Here is a 13,912-nt window from a genome sequence, read left to right as displayed (position 1 = left end):
CAAAGTTCTTATCTAGTGGAGAACATAAGAAGAAATTGTTTGTAGGGTACAAAACCACCTCAAAGTTATCCTTTCCGATCGATCTATCGAGCTATCCCTATAAGTGTCATAAACAGCCCAACAGTTTGTACTAAAATAACACCATATGATACACATCAACCAACTCTAATGTCACCTAGATACTCCAATGTCACCATGAGTATCTGTGAGTTGATTATACGATATGCATCAAACAATTTCAGATTCATAATACTCAATCCAACACAAAGAACCTCAAAGAGTGCCCCAAGATTTCTACTAGAGAAACAAGGACGAAAACATGCATCAACCCCTTTGCATAGATTACCCCAATGTCACCTCGGGAATCCGCGAGTTGAGTGCCAAAACATATATCAAGTGAATCAATATGATACCCCATTGTCACCATGGGTATTCATAGCAAGACATATATCAAGTGCTCTCAAATCCATAAAAGTATTCAATCCGATAATAACAAAATCTCAAAGGGAAAACTCAATTCATCACAACAAGATAGAGAGGTAGAAACACCATATGATCCAACTATATTAACAAAGCTCACGATACATCAGGATCGTGCCAAATCAAGAACACGAGAGAGAGAGAGAGAGAGAGAGAGAGAGAAAGAGAGATCAAACACATAGCTACTAGTACAAACCCTCAACCCCATGGGTGGACTACTCCCTCCTCATCATGGTAGCCACCGAGATGATGAAGATGGCCTCCGGTGATGATTTCCCCCACCAGTAGGGTGCCAGAACAGGCTCCCACTTGGTCTCTCATGGCTACAAAGGCTTGCGGCGGTGGAACTTTCGATCTAGGGTTATTTCTGGGGGTTTCTGTATTTATGCACAAAAATAACACCATGGTAGTTCTGCTGAGAACAGCGTCAGTCCGGGTTAGTTCCATGCAAATCATACCGAAACCATATAGAATTGTTGTAAACATGGCATGAATACTTCATAAATTATAGATACCTTGGAGACGTATGAACGTATCAAGCATCCCCAAGCTTAATTCCTGCTCGTCCTCAAGTAGGTAAATGATAAAAACAGAATTTTTGATGTGGAATGCTACCTCTCATGTTCATCATGTAATCTCTATTTTGTGGCATGAATATTAAGATCTGAATGATTAAAAGCAATAGTCTATTGACATAAAACAATAAAAATAAGGCATACTAACAAACAATCATGTCTTTCAAAATACCAATGCCAAAGAAAGTTATCCCTACAAAATCATATAGTCTTGTCATGCTCCATCTTCTTAACACAAAGTATTTATCATGCACAACCCTGATGACAAGCCAAGCAATTGGTTCATACTTTTTAACGTGCTTCGGCTTTTTCAACTCTTACGCAATACATGGGCGCAAGCCATGGATATAGCACTATGGGTGGAACAGAGTATGATGATGGGGGATAATATGGAGAAGACAAAAAGGGAGAAAGCCTAACATTGACTAGGCTAATCAACGGGTTATGGAGATGCCCATCAATTGATGTCAATGCAAGGACTAGGGATTGCCATGCAATGGATGCAGTACGAGCTATATGTGTATGAAAGCTCAAAAATAAAACTAAGTGGGTGTGCATCTAACTTGCTTGCTCATGAAGACCTATGGCATTTGAGGAAGCCCATCATTGGATATACAGGCCAAGTTCTATAATGAAAAATATTCCCACTATTTAAATGAAAATGAAAGCATAGCAGACTCTCTATATGAAAAAGATGGTGCTACTTTGAAGCACAAGTGTGGAAAGGATAGTAACATTGCCCCTTCTCTCTTTTTATCTCATTTTTTGTTGGTCTATTTTTGGCATCTTTTTTATGGGCTCTTTTCGATCTATTTTTTATTTATTTTTATTTCCTCACTTGGGACAATGCTCTAGTAATGAATATGATGATCATCACACTTCTATTTACTTACAACTTGAAAGAAAAATTACAACTCGATACTAGAATAAAATATGACTCTATGTGAATGCCTCCGGCCGTGTCCCCGGGTGTGCAATGATCTAGTGTAACATGTATAAAAAGGATGAACGGTGGCTGAGCCACAAATACTATGTTAGCTATATGATCATGCAAAGCAATATGACAATAATGATGTGTGTCATAATAAAACGAAACGGTGGAAGTTGCATGGCAATATATCTCGGTATGGCTATGAAAATGCCATAACAAGTAGGTATGTTGGTTGTTTTGAGGAAGATATAAGGAGGACTATGTGTGATAGAGTGTATCATATTACCGAAGAGGCTAGCAAATTGCGGAAAGGTGAGAGTGTGTGTAATCCATGAACTCACATTAGTCATAAAGAACTCACATACCTATTGCAAAAGTTTATTAGCCCTCAGAGCAAAGTACTACTATGCATGCCCCTAGGGGGTAGATTGGTATGAAAAGACCATTGCTCGTCCCCAACCGCCACTCATAAGGAAGGCAATCAATAATAAATCATGCTATAACTTCTTAGCAGAACAAGAGACCATACGTGCATGCTTCGGGGATCACAAACCTTAACATCAACATTCTTACTAAACCACAATTACTCACTAGCACAACCCACATATTACCACCTTTATATCGCAAAACTATTGCAGGGAATCAAACTTATCATATTCAGTGATCTACATGAAAGTTTTTATTATAATCCTCTTGAATACCTATCATATTAGGATCAAATTCATAACCCATACTAATTACCGTTACTATTATAAAATCTCAAAAAGATATAAATGAAGCATGAGAGTGCAACTATTTCTTCAAAATAAAAACAATGTCGTGCTCTTAAAAAATATAAGTGAAGCACTAGAGCAACCGCCTAGCTCAAAAGATTTAAGCGAAGCACATAGAGTATTCTAATAAATCATGATAAATGTGTGTCTCTCTCAAATATATGTGTCCAATAAAGATGATTGTGACAAACTAAATAGCAAACAAATCAAAGACTCATATAATACATGACGCTCCAAGCAAAACTTATATCATGTGATGAATAAAAATATAGCTCCAAGTAAAATTACCGATGGTTGGTAGAAGAAAGAAGGGATGCCTTCCGAGCCATCCCCAAGCTTAGGATTTTGTCACTCTTTATTCCTTCATCCATCATGATATCACTCAAAACTTGAAAACTTCAGCACACAAAACTCAACAAAACCTTCGTGAGATCCATTAGTATAACAAAGCAAATCAGTACTTTAGGTACTGTTGTCAACCCATTCATATTTATTATTGCATTAGACCTAATGTATTCTAACTTTACCATGGCTTATAACCCCCGATACAATCCATAGATTCATCAAAACAAGCAAACAACGTAACAAAAATAGAATAGTATGTAGAAATCTGAATTATGCTTATACCTCTATAACTCTAAATATTCTGAAAAATAGGAAAACGTGGGAAATGTGTATATAACTAATGTGTAAAAATTTCAGATCAAAAACATGTTCTAGTGAATTTAAACAATTCTCCTATTGGGTGCAAAACTTTCTGTTTTTTCACAGAATCAAATGAACTATCATCCAAATCATCCCAAAGGCTTTACTTGGAAGAAATACTAATTAAAACACAGAAACACTACCATAACAGTAGCATAATTGTGTTCACTCTAAAAAAAGAAACAAGAAAATTGAAGATAACTATTGGGTTGCCTCCCAACTAGCGTTATTGTTTTACGCCCCTAGCTAGGCGTAATGCATAGTTTAAAGTGTTGTCATCTTTGAGATTAATTCCATAGGTGGCCCTCATCATGGATTCATATGATGTCCCAATTTTATTTCTAGGGAAATGTTCCGTACTCTTTTTCAATGTAAATTGAAATTTTATATTCCCTTCTTTCATATCAATAATCGCACCTATGGTTCGTAAGAACGGTCTACCAATTATTATTGGGCGAAACGGATTGCAATTAATATCAAGAACAATGAAATCAACAAGCACATAATTCCTATTTGCAAGAATAAGAACATCATTAATTCTACCCAAGGTTTTCTTAATAGTAGAATCCGCCAAGTGCAAGTTAAGAAAACATTCATCCATATTGGTAAACCCTAGCACATCACATAGAGATTTGGGTATTGTGGAAACGCTAGCACCCAAATCACATAAAGAATTGCACTCATAGTTTTTAATCTTGACTTTAATGGTAGGTTCCCACTCATCATATAATTTTCTAGGAACTGAGATTTCCATTTTCTAGCTTTTCTTCTAAAGCTTTCATCATCGCTTCTACAATATGTTCAGTAAAAGCCTTATTTTGTTCATAAGCATTAGGTGAATTTAGCATGGATTGCAACAAGAAATACACTAAATCAAAGAAAATCTATCATAAATATAGTCTTTGTAATCCAAAAGAGTGGGCACATCACTATTTAAAGTTTTGACCTCTCCAAACCCACTTTTATCAATTTTTTTCATTAAGGTCATCACCCTCCGAACAATTTGGATGCCTTCTAGCTAAAGTTGACTCTTATTTAGTCCCATTATCATCAAGTTTTATGTTGCTAAACAAAGATTCAATAGTTGTGACACCAATCATTTTAATATCTTCACCATTACAACGATAAAAACCGGGCGGAATCGCTTTTTCTAAGAATTCTAGCTTAGTCCTTAATCTAGAGGTTCGTTCTTTACTTTCGTCCATGGGGACATAAAGAGCTTTAATGGATTCATTAATATCAAGCTTGGTTGTAAAAAATTAGATATAAGATTTTCCACATCATGAACGATTATATCCATGCTGCTAAACATATCATCAAGTTTACTCATTTTTTCTTCTATCGTAGTGTTGAAAACTTTTTGCGCACTAATAAATAATTTGATGTTAATTTCAAGATCAAAGGGCATCCTATTGTTGTTATTATTATTATTATTATTATTATTATTATTATTATTATTATTATTATTATTATTATTATTATTATTAGAATTACCATAGGAATTTCCATAATTATTAGGGAAATTTCCAGGAAACGACCTAGGATTACCTCTATAAGCATTGCTATTGAAATTGTTTCGCGAGACAAAATTCACATCTACGGGATCACTATTTTTCTCAATCAAAGTAGACAATGTCACATCATCGAAATCAATATTAGCCCTTTTACTAGCAACCATTTTCATAAGCGCATCTACTTTATCACTCAAAGTACTAATTTCTTCAGCGGAATTCACTTTTCTACTAGTAGGAGTTCTTTCAGTATGCCATTGTGAATAATTTGCCATAACATTGTCAAGCAATTTTGTAGTTTATCCTAATTTGATTTCCATAAAAGTACCTCCTGCGACGGAATCTAGAAGATTTCTAGAGACAAAGTTCAATCCCCCATAATTTTTTTGTATGATCATCCACAAACTTAAGCCATGACTTGGGCAATTTCTTATCATCAATTTCATCCTTTCCCAAGATTGGGCAACATGCTCATGCTTGAGTTGCTTAAATTTCATAATTTGATTTCTAAGAGAAATAGTTTTCACGGGAGGAAATACTTGGCAATAAAAGCATCTTTACACCTATCCCAAGAATCAATACTATTATGTGGCAAATATGAAAACCATGTTTTAGCACGATCTCGTAGTGAGAACAGAAATAATTTCAATTTGACAATATCACTATCTACATCTTTTTTCTTTTGCAAAACACACAATTTATTGAAAGTGTTAAGATGGGATGCCGCATCTTCATTAGGACTACCGGAAAATTGTTCTTTCATACCAAGATTTAGCAAAGCGGCATTAATATCACAAGACTCTGCACTAGTGGCAGGGGGGCAATTGGGGTACTAATAAAATAATAATTATTAGTATTGGAAAAACCGCACAATTTTGTATTTTCTTGAGACATCGTGACAAGGCAAACAAGATAACAAACAAGCAAAGAAGCAAACACGAAAAAGGCAAACGAAAAATATTTTTGTATTTTTATGAAAATGTTTTAGAAGTGGGGGAGATGAAAATGAGAGGCAAATGTCAAATAATGTAAATGCACGGAGATGAGAGTTTATGCATAGGTACTTGATAGATGTTCATGATGTCTCACCGGCAACGGTGCCAGAAATTCTTCCTGCTACTTGTGAGCTGTGTTGGGATTTCCCCGAAGAGGAGGGGATGATTTTGTACAGTAGAGATAAGTATTTCCCTCAGTTATGAAACCAAGGTTATTAGTCCAGTAGGAGAATCACGCAACAACTCGTTAGCAGCACCTACACAAAAAATAACAAATACTTGCACCCAACGCAACAAGGGGTTGTCAATCCCTTGACGGTTAATTGCAAGGATTAAATCTCATAGTGATAAATAGATAATGAAAATACAAAATAAATAAAGTAAAGAAAAAGTGCAGCAAGGTATTTTTGGATTTTATTATATGATAAAAGTAGATCTGGGGGCCATTGTTCTTACTAGAGGCTTCTCTCTTGAAAATAGTATACGGTGGGTAAACAAATTACCGTTAGGAAATTGATAGAAAAACAAATAATCATGATGATGTCCAAAGCAATGATCATGTATATAGGCATCACGTCCGAGACAAGTAGACTGACTCCTGCCTGCATCTACTACTAGTACTCCACACATTGACCGTTATCCAGCATGCATCTAGAGTATGAAGTTCATAAAGAACGGAGTAACACCTTAAGCAAGATGACATGATGTAGAAAAAGTAAACTCACGCATGAATAAACCCCATCTTTTTACCCTTAATGGCAACGATACAGTACGTGTCATGTTCCCTTCTATCACTAGGATTGAGCACCGCAAGATCGAACCCATCACAAAGCACCTCTCCCATTGCAAGAAAAATCAATTTAGTTGGTCAAACCAAATCAATAGATTGGAGAGAAATACGAAGCTATAATAATCATGCATAAAAGAGCTTAGAGAAGACTCAAATAATATTCATAGATAATCTGATCATAAACTCACAACTTATCAGATCCCAACAAACACACCAGAAAGTGATTACATCGAATAGATCTCCAAGAAAATCAAGGAGAACATTGTATTGAAGATCGAAGAGAGAGAAGAAGTCATCTAGCTACTAGCTATGGACCTGTAGGTAAGGGTAGCAAGGTCGATGAAGATCCCCTCCATGACTGAACCCCCTCCGGCAGAGTGCCAAAAAAGTCCCGAGATGGGATCTCTCGAGAACAGAAACTTGCAACGGTGGAAATAGGGTTTTGCCGGCTCTCTGTTGATTTCCCGATTTTAGAGAATTTATAGAGGCGGAATTAGGTCAAATAGATGAACATGGGTCCCACAACACACAAGGGCGCGCCTACCCCCCTGGGCACGCCCTGGTACCTTGTGGGCTACTCCTCCATCTTCTGGTCTCCTCCCGAACCTTCTAGGGCCTCTTTTGTCCAGAAAAAAATCTCCAAATTTTTCCGTGGCAATTGGAATTCTTTGGTACTAATATTCTGGAAAACCAAAAACAAGCAAAAAATAGTAGCTGGCACTTGGCACTAGGTTAATAGTTTAAACGATATATAATTGCATATAAAAACATCCAAGATTGATACTATAATAGCATGGAACAATAAAAAAATTATAGATACGTCGGAGACGTATCACGCCATGGACGATGTCCTAGTCCTCGACACCATCCAAGGTGTTGTTGTTACCAGGAGTGCCATTACTAGTGTTGTTGTTGCTGGCGTCCCCCTATCGGTGCGTTAACCGCGCTTTCATCGACGTCTGGGGACATCCTTTTTCTCCTCCTTTTTCTCATCGTCTTCGGGTGTGTCCACCATGTAGACATCATAGGTGGAGGCAGCAGTCCAGCCGTCTGTTTTGGATGTCGTCGTGTTAGGTAAATTACCGACATCTTCATCCATGTCAGTTGCTTCCTCGGAAGCGTAGTCCAGCATGTCGGTGAAATCCTCGATCATGGCGACCATGTCGGTGGTGGGCGGGATGTAAGTTTCCCCATCATCAGATTTACATCCAATTTGGTCATAGAACGAAGACTGGCTATTTGAAATCGCCAGATTTTGGATTCGATCTAGCATCTCGTTCAGAAGCGAGAGATTTCTCGGTCCCATTCGTTCAGATTCGATCTAGTAGTATGCTCGACGAAGCATGTGACACGACTCCAGAGGGTGGATCGGCCAGGGTGAGGACCTGGTCCGATCCAAAAGAGATCGGATCCGAACTTGAGGCTGGATCCGAGGTGAGACTTGATCCGACGTTAGGATCTGAGGTTGGGCCCGAGGTTAAGGCCACGGTATTCATGGAGCTCTTCGGTCAATCTGGCACCCAACCAGAGAGGGCGAGATCACCACGGGAGTATAAGAGGTGTAGTCCAGGCTCCCAAATCTAATGATCCGGTCTGGGGGCGAAGCTTTCAACATGGCCGAAGTGTCCAGTCGATTCAGCGTGAAGGACAATGCTTCCGAACACGAATAATTGCCCGGGGACGAAGATGTCATGGCAGCTGATGTCATTATTTGATCTGAAGATGAGTCGTTGATCCTTTTTTACCACTCAATGGGACATGTATGGGCCACCAATGTCGGTACTAAAACCGACGGATCTCGGGTAGGGGGGCCCGAGCTGTTGGTCTAGGAACAATGGTAACAGGGGGTGGGACAGGAGATAATGTTTACCCAGGTTCGGGCCCTCTCGAAGAGGTAAAACCCTACATCCTACTTTGATTATATTGATGTGATGGAGTACAGAGTACAAGATGAACTACCTTGAGATCGTATGATTGTGTTCTAAACCCTAAGGATGCTAATCGTGCCTCTAAAGACTAAACACCACGGCTTATATATGCATCGGGGGTGCCTAGGTTACACATATGGTCGGTTGACAACATGTCAGCTATTGAGTTATCCTTGGAGTACACGCCAAGTCTTCGGAGGCGTCCGTGTTGATTATGCCGAGGTGCATAGCTTCCGAAGTCCTTGTAATGATCGGTGGGCCGTAAGCTCGGCCCATGGACTGTGGGTCGTATAGGTTAGTACCCCTTAGTCCAGGACACCATCAATAATCTTCATTAGAGAGGTATAGGGAACACCAAGTACCCCCAACAACACAAAGTCTTGCCTTCTTCTCCTTTGAGCCTCCAACACAAAGTAGGAGCTCAAATAGCTAGTGCTTTGCCTTGAGGTGACCACCAATCCTTCCCAAGCTTCCCAGTTAGCTAAATTCACACCTAGATCTACTAAGGACATATTTCTTGGATATGTGTCAAACACTCAAAATTCTACAAATAAATTCGCCAAATGCGTTGAAAAATCTTGTGTTGTGGAGTTTGATGAAGATAATGGCTCCCAAGTGGAGCAAGTTGTTCCTAGTGTCATAGGTGACATAGATTCTTCTCAAGCTACAAGACATGGGTGTTGGAAACATCTTACCCATTGAACAACCTCAAGTAATGAAGGAGAAGAATCAAGTTCAACGCAAGTAGAACCTCCTACCTCAACAAAAGGTCAACACAATGATGAAGATCAATTCATACTTCAAGATCAACTGCCTATCCAAGAGCATATCCCTCAATCAAGTGAACAAGACCAAGGGCAATGTCATTCAAGTGACCGAGCTCAAGTTGGAGTTTAAACATCAAATGTTGACATCTCAAGGAGAAGCTCACAGGTTGAGCTCAAGCTTCAAATGAAGATCGAGCATTAACTGATGAAGCTATGTATACAAAACAAAACACCATGCATATTTGCAGCATGTCCAACAGTGCGCAATATCGAAAAATCTTGATTTTCACACCTCTCTCACCATCACAATGCAGGCGCCGCCTTTTGCTGAATTCAAACTTGCTCGCTGGCACACCAGGTGCCTGTTAGAGCTAGATTAGGCAATCCTTCAGTCGTTCCATTCTACCTTGATATTCGCTGGATCTCGGTGGTGCGGACTCGAGCTCCACTATGAGGTATCCATGAAGCAACATGTATTCAACTCAAGCACCACTCCTAGAGTATGTCCATGGCGCGAGCTCCTGGCCACCAACTGTCATGGAGGAGGACACTTGGGAGGGGAGCACCATCGAAGGAGGGGGGCACATGAGGAACTGCGGGACGAGTAGCACTCGGGCAAAGACGACGCCCGGGAAAGGAGTGTTTGGAATAGGAAGGAGACAAGGTGGAGGAACCTACCAATATCCATCAGTAGGTTGATAACAATCATTTACATTGACACTACTTGTCGATTGAAACCAATATGTTTGCCTTTAGAAGCTCCTTGCCATAAAACTAGCATACCGCTAAAACTAAATTGAAATTATGCTTTTCAGAAAACGAGTTAGACACAAGATATTTTTTTTTGACAAGCAAGAAAACCTTATGCGGTTAGTATAACCAAGAAACTATGATTGCATTCATCCTAAGGACAAAGAACTGAAAATTCATTCATCCTAAGGACAACGAACTGAAAATTATTCATCAATTGTTTTGCTAATATAAAGAAAAACTGCCTTTCATATCTCCCAGCTTGTTATCGTTAACAACACCCTCTGAGCATGTACAAAACAAGAGTTATATCCAGCGAGACTTCTATGGCGTGATGTGTCCAAGTTACATCATCATTCAGACATTCATCATAGTACGGAGCAGTGCATTAGCTAACTCGGTGCCGGCGGCTATGGCGATGGCGAGTGGCGGAGGACTTGTTTGGGCGTGTACCGGGCGGCAAGCAGCAGGTAGAGCAGCAGGTTACCGGCGCTGATGACGGCCCACAGCCAGAAGTAGTAATCCAGGTGCCCCTCGTTGAGGTCGCGCGTCAGCCACCCGGGCCTCAACGCCGCCACCGCCGTCACCACCACCGAGTTGACGTAGAACCCCAGCGACAGCGCGAGGAAGGAGAAGGCGGAGCAGATGCTGCGCATCGACGCCGGCGCCTCCCCGTAGAAGAACTCCAGCTGCGCGATCCCGCAGAACACGTCCGACCCGGCCACCAGCACGAACTGCGGCACCTGCCACGCGATGCCCATCTTCCTGCCCGCGCCGGCCACGCGCAGCCGCCGGCTCTCCACCAGCGCCGCCGTCGCCATGGCCAGAACCACCAGGACCCTCCCCACGCCCATCCGCTGCAGCTGGGACAGCCCGGCGCTCCCGGCTCGGCCCCACTTCCGGGCGAGCGGCATGATGACGGCGTCGTGCAGAAGCACCCACAGCAGCATGAACACCACCTCGATCGACACCATCGACGCCACCGGCACCTTCACCTTCCCGAGCAGCTTGTTGTCCATGGTCATCCCCTGCTGGATGAAGGTGGTAGTCATCTGCCCCAGGGACGCCGCGTACAGCACGCACGTCACCCAGATGGGCACCATGCGTGCCAGGATCTTCACGGCCTCCACCTCGCTCACGGTACACAGATTCCACGGGCCTTCGTGGCCGTCGCCGCCCTTCGCCGCGGCCTTGTCCAGACACCTGAGCCCTTTGGTGTGCACCAGCTTCTGCAGGTCGTCGTCTTCCGCCACCTCGTGCAGGCCAAGGTCACCTTGACCCGCAGCTGCAGGCAGCCTGGTCTTCCTCTTCTTCACGGACGCCACCACCACCCTGAGGATGTCCCTGAGCGGGCTACCGGCGGGGAGCTGCACCCTGTACCAGGGCGTGCCGGCCAGGAAGCCCGCGGCCGCCAGGAGCAGGCAGAGCGCGGAGACGCCGAAGCCGAGCGCCCAGGACACGTTCTGCTGCAGCCAGGACACGAGCGTCCCGGCGACGAAGATGCCCAGGTTGATGGCGCCGAAGAACCAGGTGAAGAAGGACTGCTTCCTCCGACTCTCCTCCGGGCTGCTGTCGTCGTACTGTTCCGCCCCGAACGGGAGGAGCGCCGACTTGACGCCCCCCGTGCCGATGGAGGTCAGGTACAGCGCCGCGAAGAAGACCGAGAACTGGGTCCGTGAGGCCGGCGGACACGAGAGCCCCTGGCACGACGACGGCCGGAAGGGCGAGATCGCCGCGGACAGGGTGAGCAGCACGAGGCCCTGCATCCATCGATTGGCATTTCATTTCCCCATCAATCTCAACCAGGACTTTTGCCTGACTGAATCACAAGTGAAGCGATGAAGATAAGAGGATACTGACGGCGAGGTAGAAGAGGAGCGAGACGACGATGGTGTTGTATTTGCCCCAGCAGCTGTCGGCGAGGAAGGCGACGAGGACGGGGACGATGAAGGTGGTCCCGTTCCAGGTGTCGACGTGGGCGGCGTTGAAGGCGGTGGTGCCATGGAGCACGGTGCCCAGGTAGATGACCAGGTTCAGCGCAACGCCGGAGAAGGCGATGCTCTCCAGCAACTCGAAGCCTGCACAGCACAGCACAGTCAGTCATCCAGCCACATGAATCTGTAAAGATGAATCAATGGAACGCGCCGTCGTGGTCGGTCAATTACCCATAACAATGGCAGGCCCTGTCCAGGTGAAGGGGCGCGGTTTCCCCGCCACCGCCGTCATCTTCGCAGCAGCAGCCGGCGAGGAGGAGGAGGAGGACGACGACGACGCTTGGCCGGACTCGAGCGCGGCCGTCTCCTTGCCATTACCAGCAGAGGACGCCATCTGCAGGCCGCATCCAGATTCAGCGAGTAATGATCGACCGGGAGCAAAGATGGAAGGTTCTAATGACGGACGGACGGACGGACAGGGCAGCGGAATGAAATGAAATGAATGAAACAGTAACTGAAATAGTAAACCGCGAGACCGGAATGGACGCAAATCTCCCGGAATTGATGAGCTCGGCGGATTTGGTCGAGCGCGGTGAAAGTCAAACTACAGGACGAGGGCAGAGCGTCATCCTGCTCGGCCTCGGTCAGCAACCGGACAAGTACGGGCGGAGAGGATAAACGAGCTGAATCGAGTGGCCTCCCCCTCCCTCCTTGAACCAAACCCGCAGGCAGCGACACCACTGCACTGCACTGCACTGAAAACCCAAAAGATGTGCGGCGTACCTCGTCCTTCAGAGGCGGCCTTGGGCGTGCGGGCGGTGCGGGACCGTGAGCCTTGGCGCCATTCATGGTTGTTGGTGCAAAAGGTGGAGGGATAGGCGGCGGGTCATGTCACCTTCCCTTACAACCCAAGGCACCAAGACACCGGAGCAGCCCGGATTCGCCACGGAAGCCCCCGTTTCAAGTAGCTACGGCCTACCCAACTGTCCTTCAATGCCGCTCTCGCGATTGCTGATGTTTATGGGACGTGGGCGGCGAAAGTGATGTAGCACAAGATCTCTACTGATTAGCTGCTCCTCATCTCTCTCTTTCGGTTCAGAGTTAAGCTCAGAGTAGACCAGACACGCGCATTTGATAATGCATCCAGTTGTGAGTAACATACTCGTAGCTAACAGCGAGGAGAAAGAAGACCGTGGGTGAGCGGAAGGCATCCAGATTCAGACGAGCGCTGCTTGCCTTGCCAGTAGTTTATGACTTGGGCGCTTGGCTCTACTTCTGGTCAGCTCTTCATCGGCCACTAGGCAGGCAGTTGCGACTTGCGACCACTTATAATTAAGCCGCGCGATTAGCTCGATGGGTGAGCTAAAACAAGCAGCCAATGACCCAACCTTGCGTCTGTCCGCGTCCACGGCCACTACTTAGTCTATTGCCGATCCAGCTCAACTTGCAACTTGCCTGGCTACTTGGGTTTCCTGGAAATGCTGGCGACGGGCAACCTCGCCATGTGACTCTCATCAATCCCAACCAATTCCTCAACTACTGGTCTAGGCACATTGATTCAAGTGTGATCTGCAAATGTGAACCGCTCCAGAGATGTATTGCTGGTTACACCAAAAGTGCAGAAATATGGTCCAGTTCCAGCACCAACGTGAGAATTCGAAGGCGGGTGGGCGCCTGGGCGGGTTCGACGGCCGGAATTCCTGCCACTAAGCCAACGTTCAGTTCTCACATTTCTTACACCTCACCCAAATAAAAATGATAAAGAGGGTATGC

General features: G+C 44.1%; 1 protein-coding gene across 3 annotated transcripts; it reads right to left on the bottom strand.

Moving 5' to 3' along the window:
* Positions 1–10,411: 10,411 nt before the first annotated feature.
* LOC123126621 (protein NRT1/ PTR FAMILY 8.3) lies at positions 10,412–13,255 on the bottom strand. Of its 3 annotated transcripts, none has more exons than XM_044546721.1 (4): positions 12,923–13,255; positions 12,371–12,533; positions 12,066–12,283; positions 10,412–11,965 (listed from the first exon to the last, which is right to left on the bottom strand). In XM_044546721.1, exons 1-4 carry the CDS (start codon positions 12,986–12,988, stop codon positions 10,616–10,618), a joined length of 1,797 nt encoding a protein of 598 aa, XP_044402656.1. In that variant the 5' UTR covers positions 12,989–13,255; the 3' UTR covers positions 10,412–10,615. The 3 variants fall into 3 exon arrangements, with proteins under 3 accessions (XP_044402656.1, XP_044402658.1, XP_044402657.1); XM_044546723.1 differs by lacking the exon at positions 12,923–13,255 and adding an exon at positions 12,676–12,916; XM_044546722.1 differs by lacking the exon at positions 12,923–13,255 and adding an exon at positions 12,655–12,904.
* Positions 13,256–13,912: the final 657 nt, after the last annotated feature.

This window comes from Triticum aestivum, chromosome 1B, assembly GCF_018294505.1.
Source record: "Triticum aestivum cultivar Chinese Spring chromosome 1B, IWGSC CS RefSeq v2.1, whole genome shotgun sequence".
Classification (NCBI taxonomy): Eukaryota; Viridiplantae; Streptophyta; class Magnoliopsida; order Poales; family Poaceae; genus Triticum; species Triticum aestivum.
The sequence above is the reverse complement of the archived record's forward strand: the minus strand, read 5'-3'. Positions and strand labels throughout refer to the sequence as shown.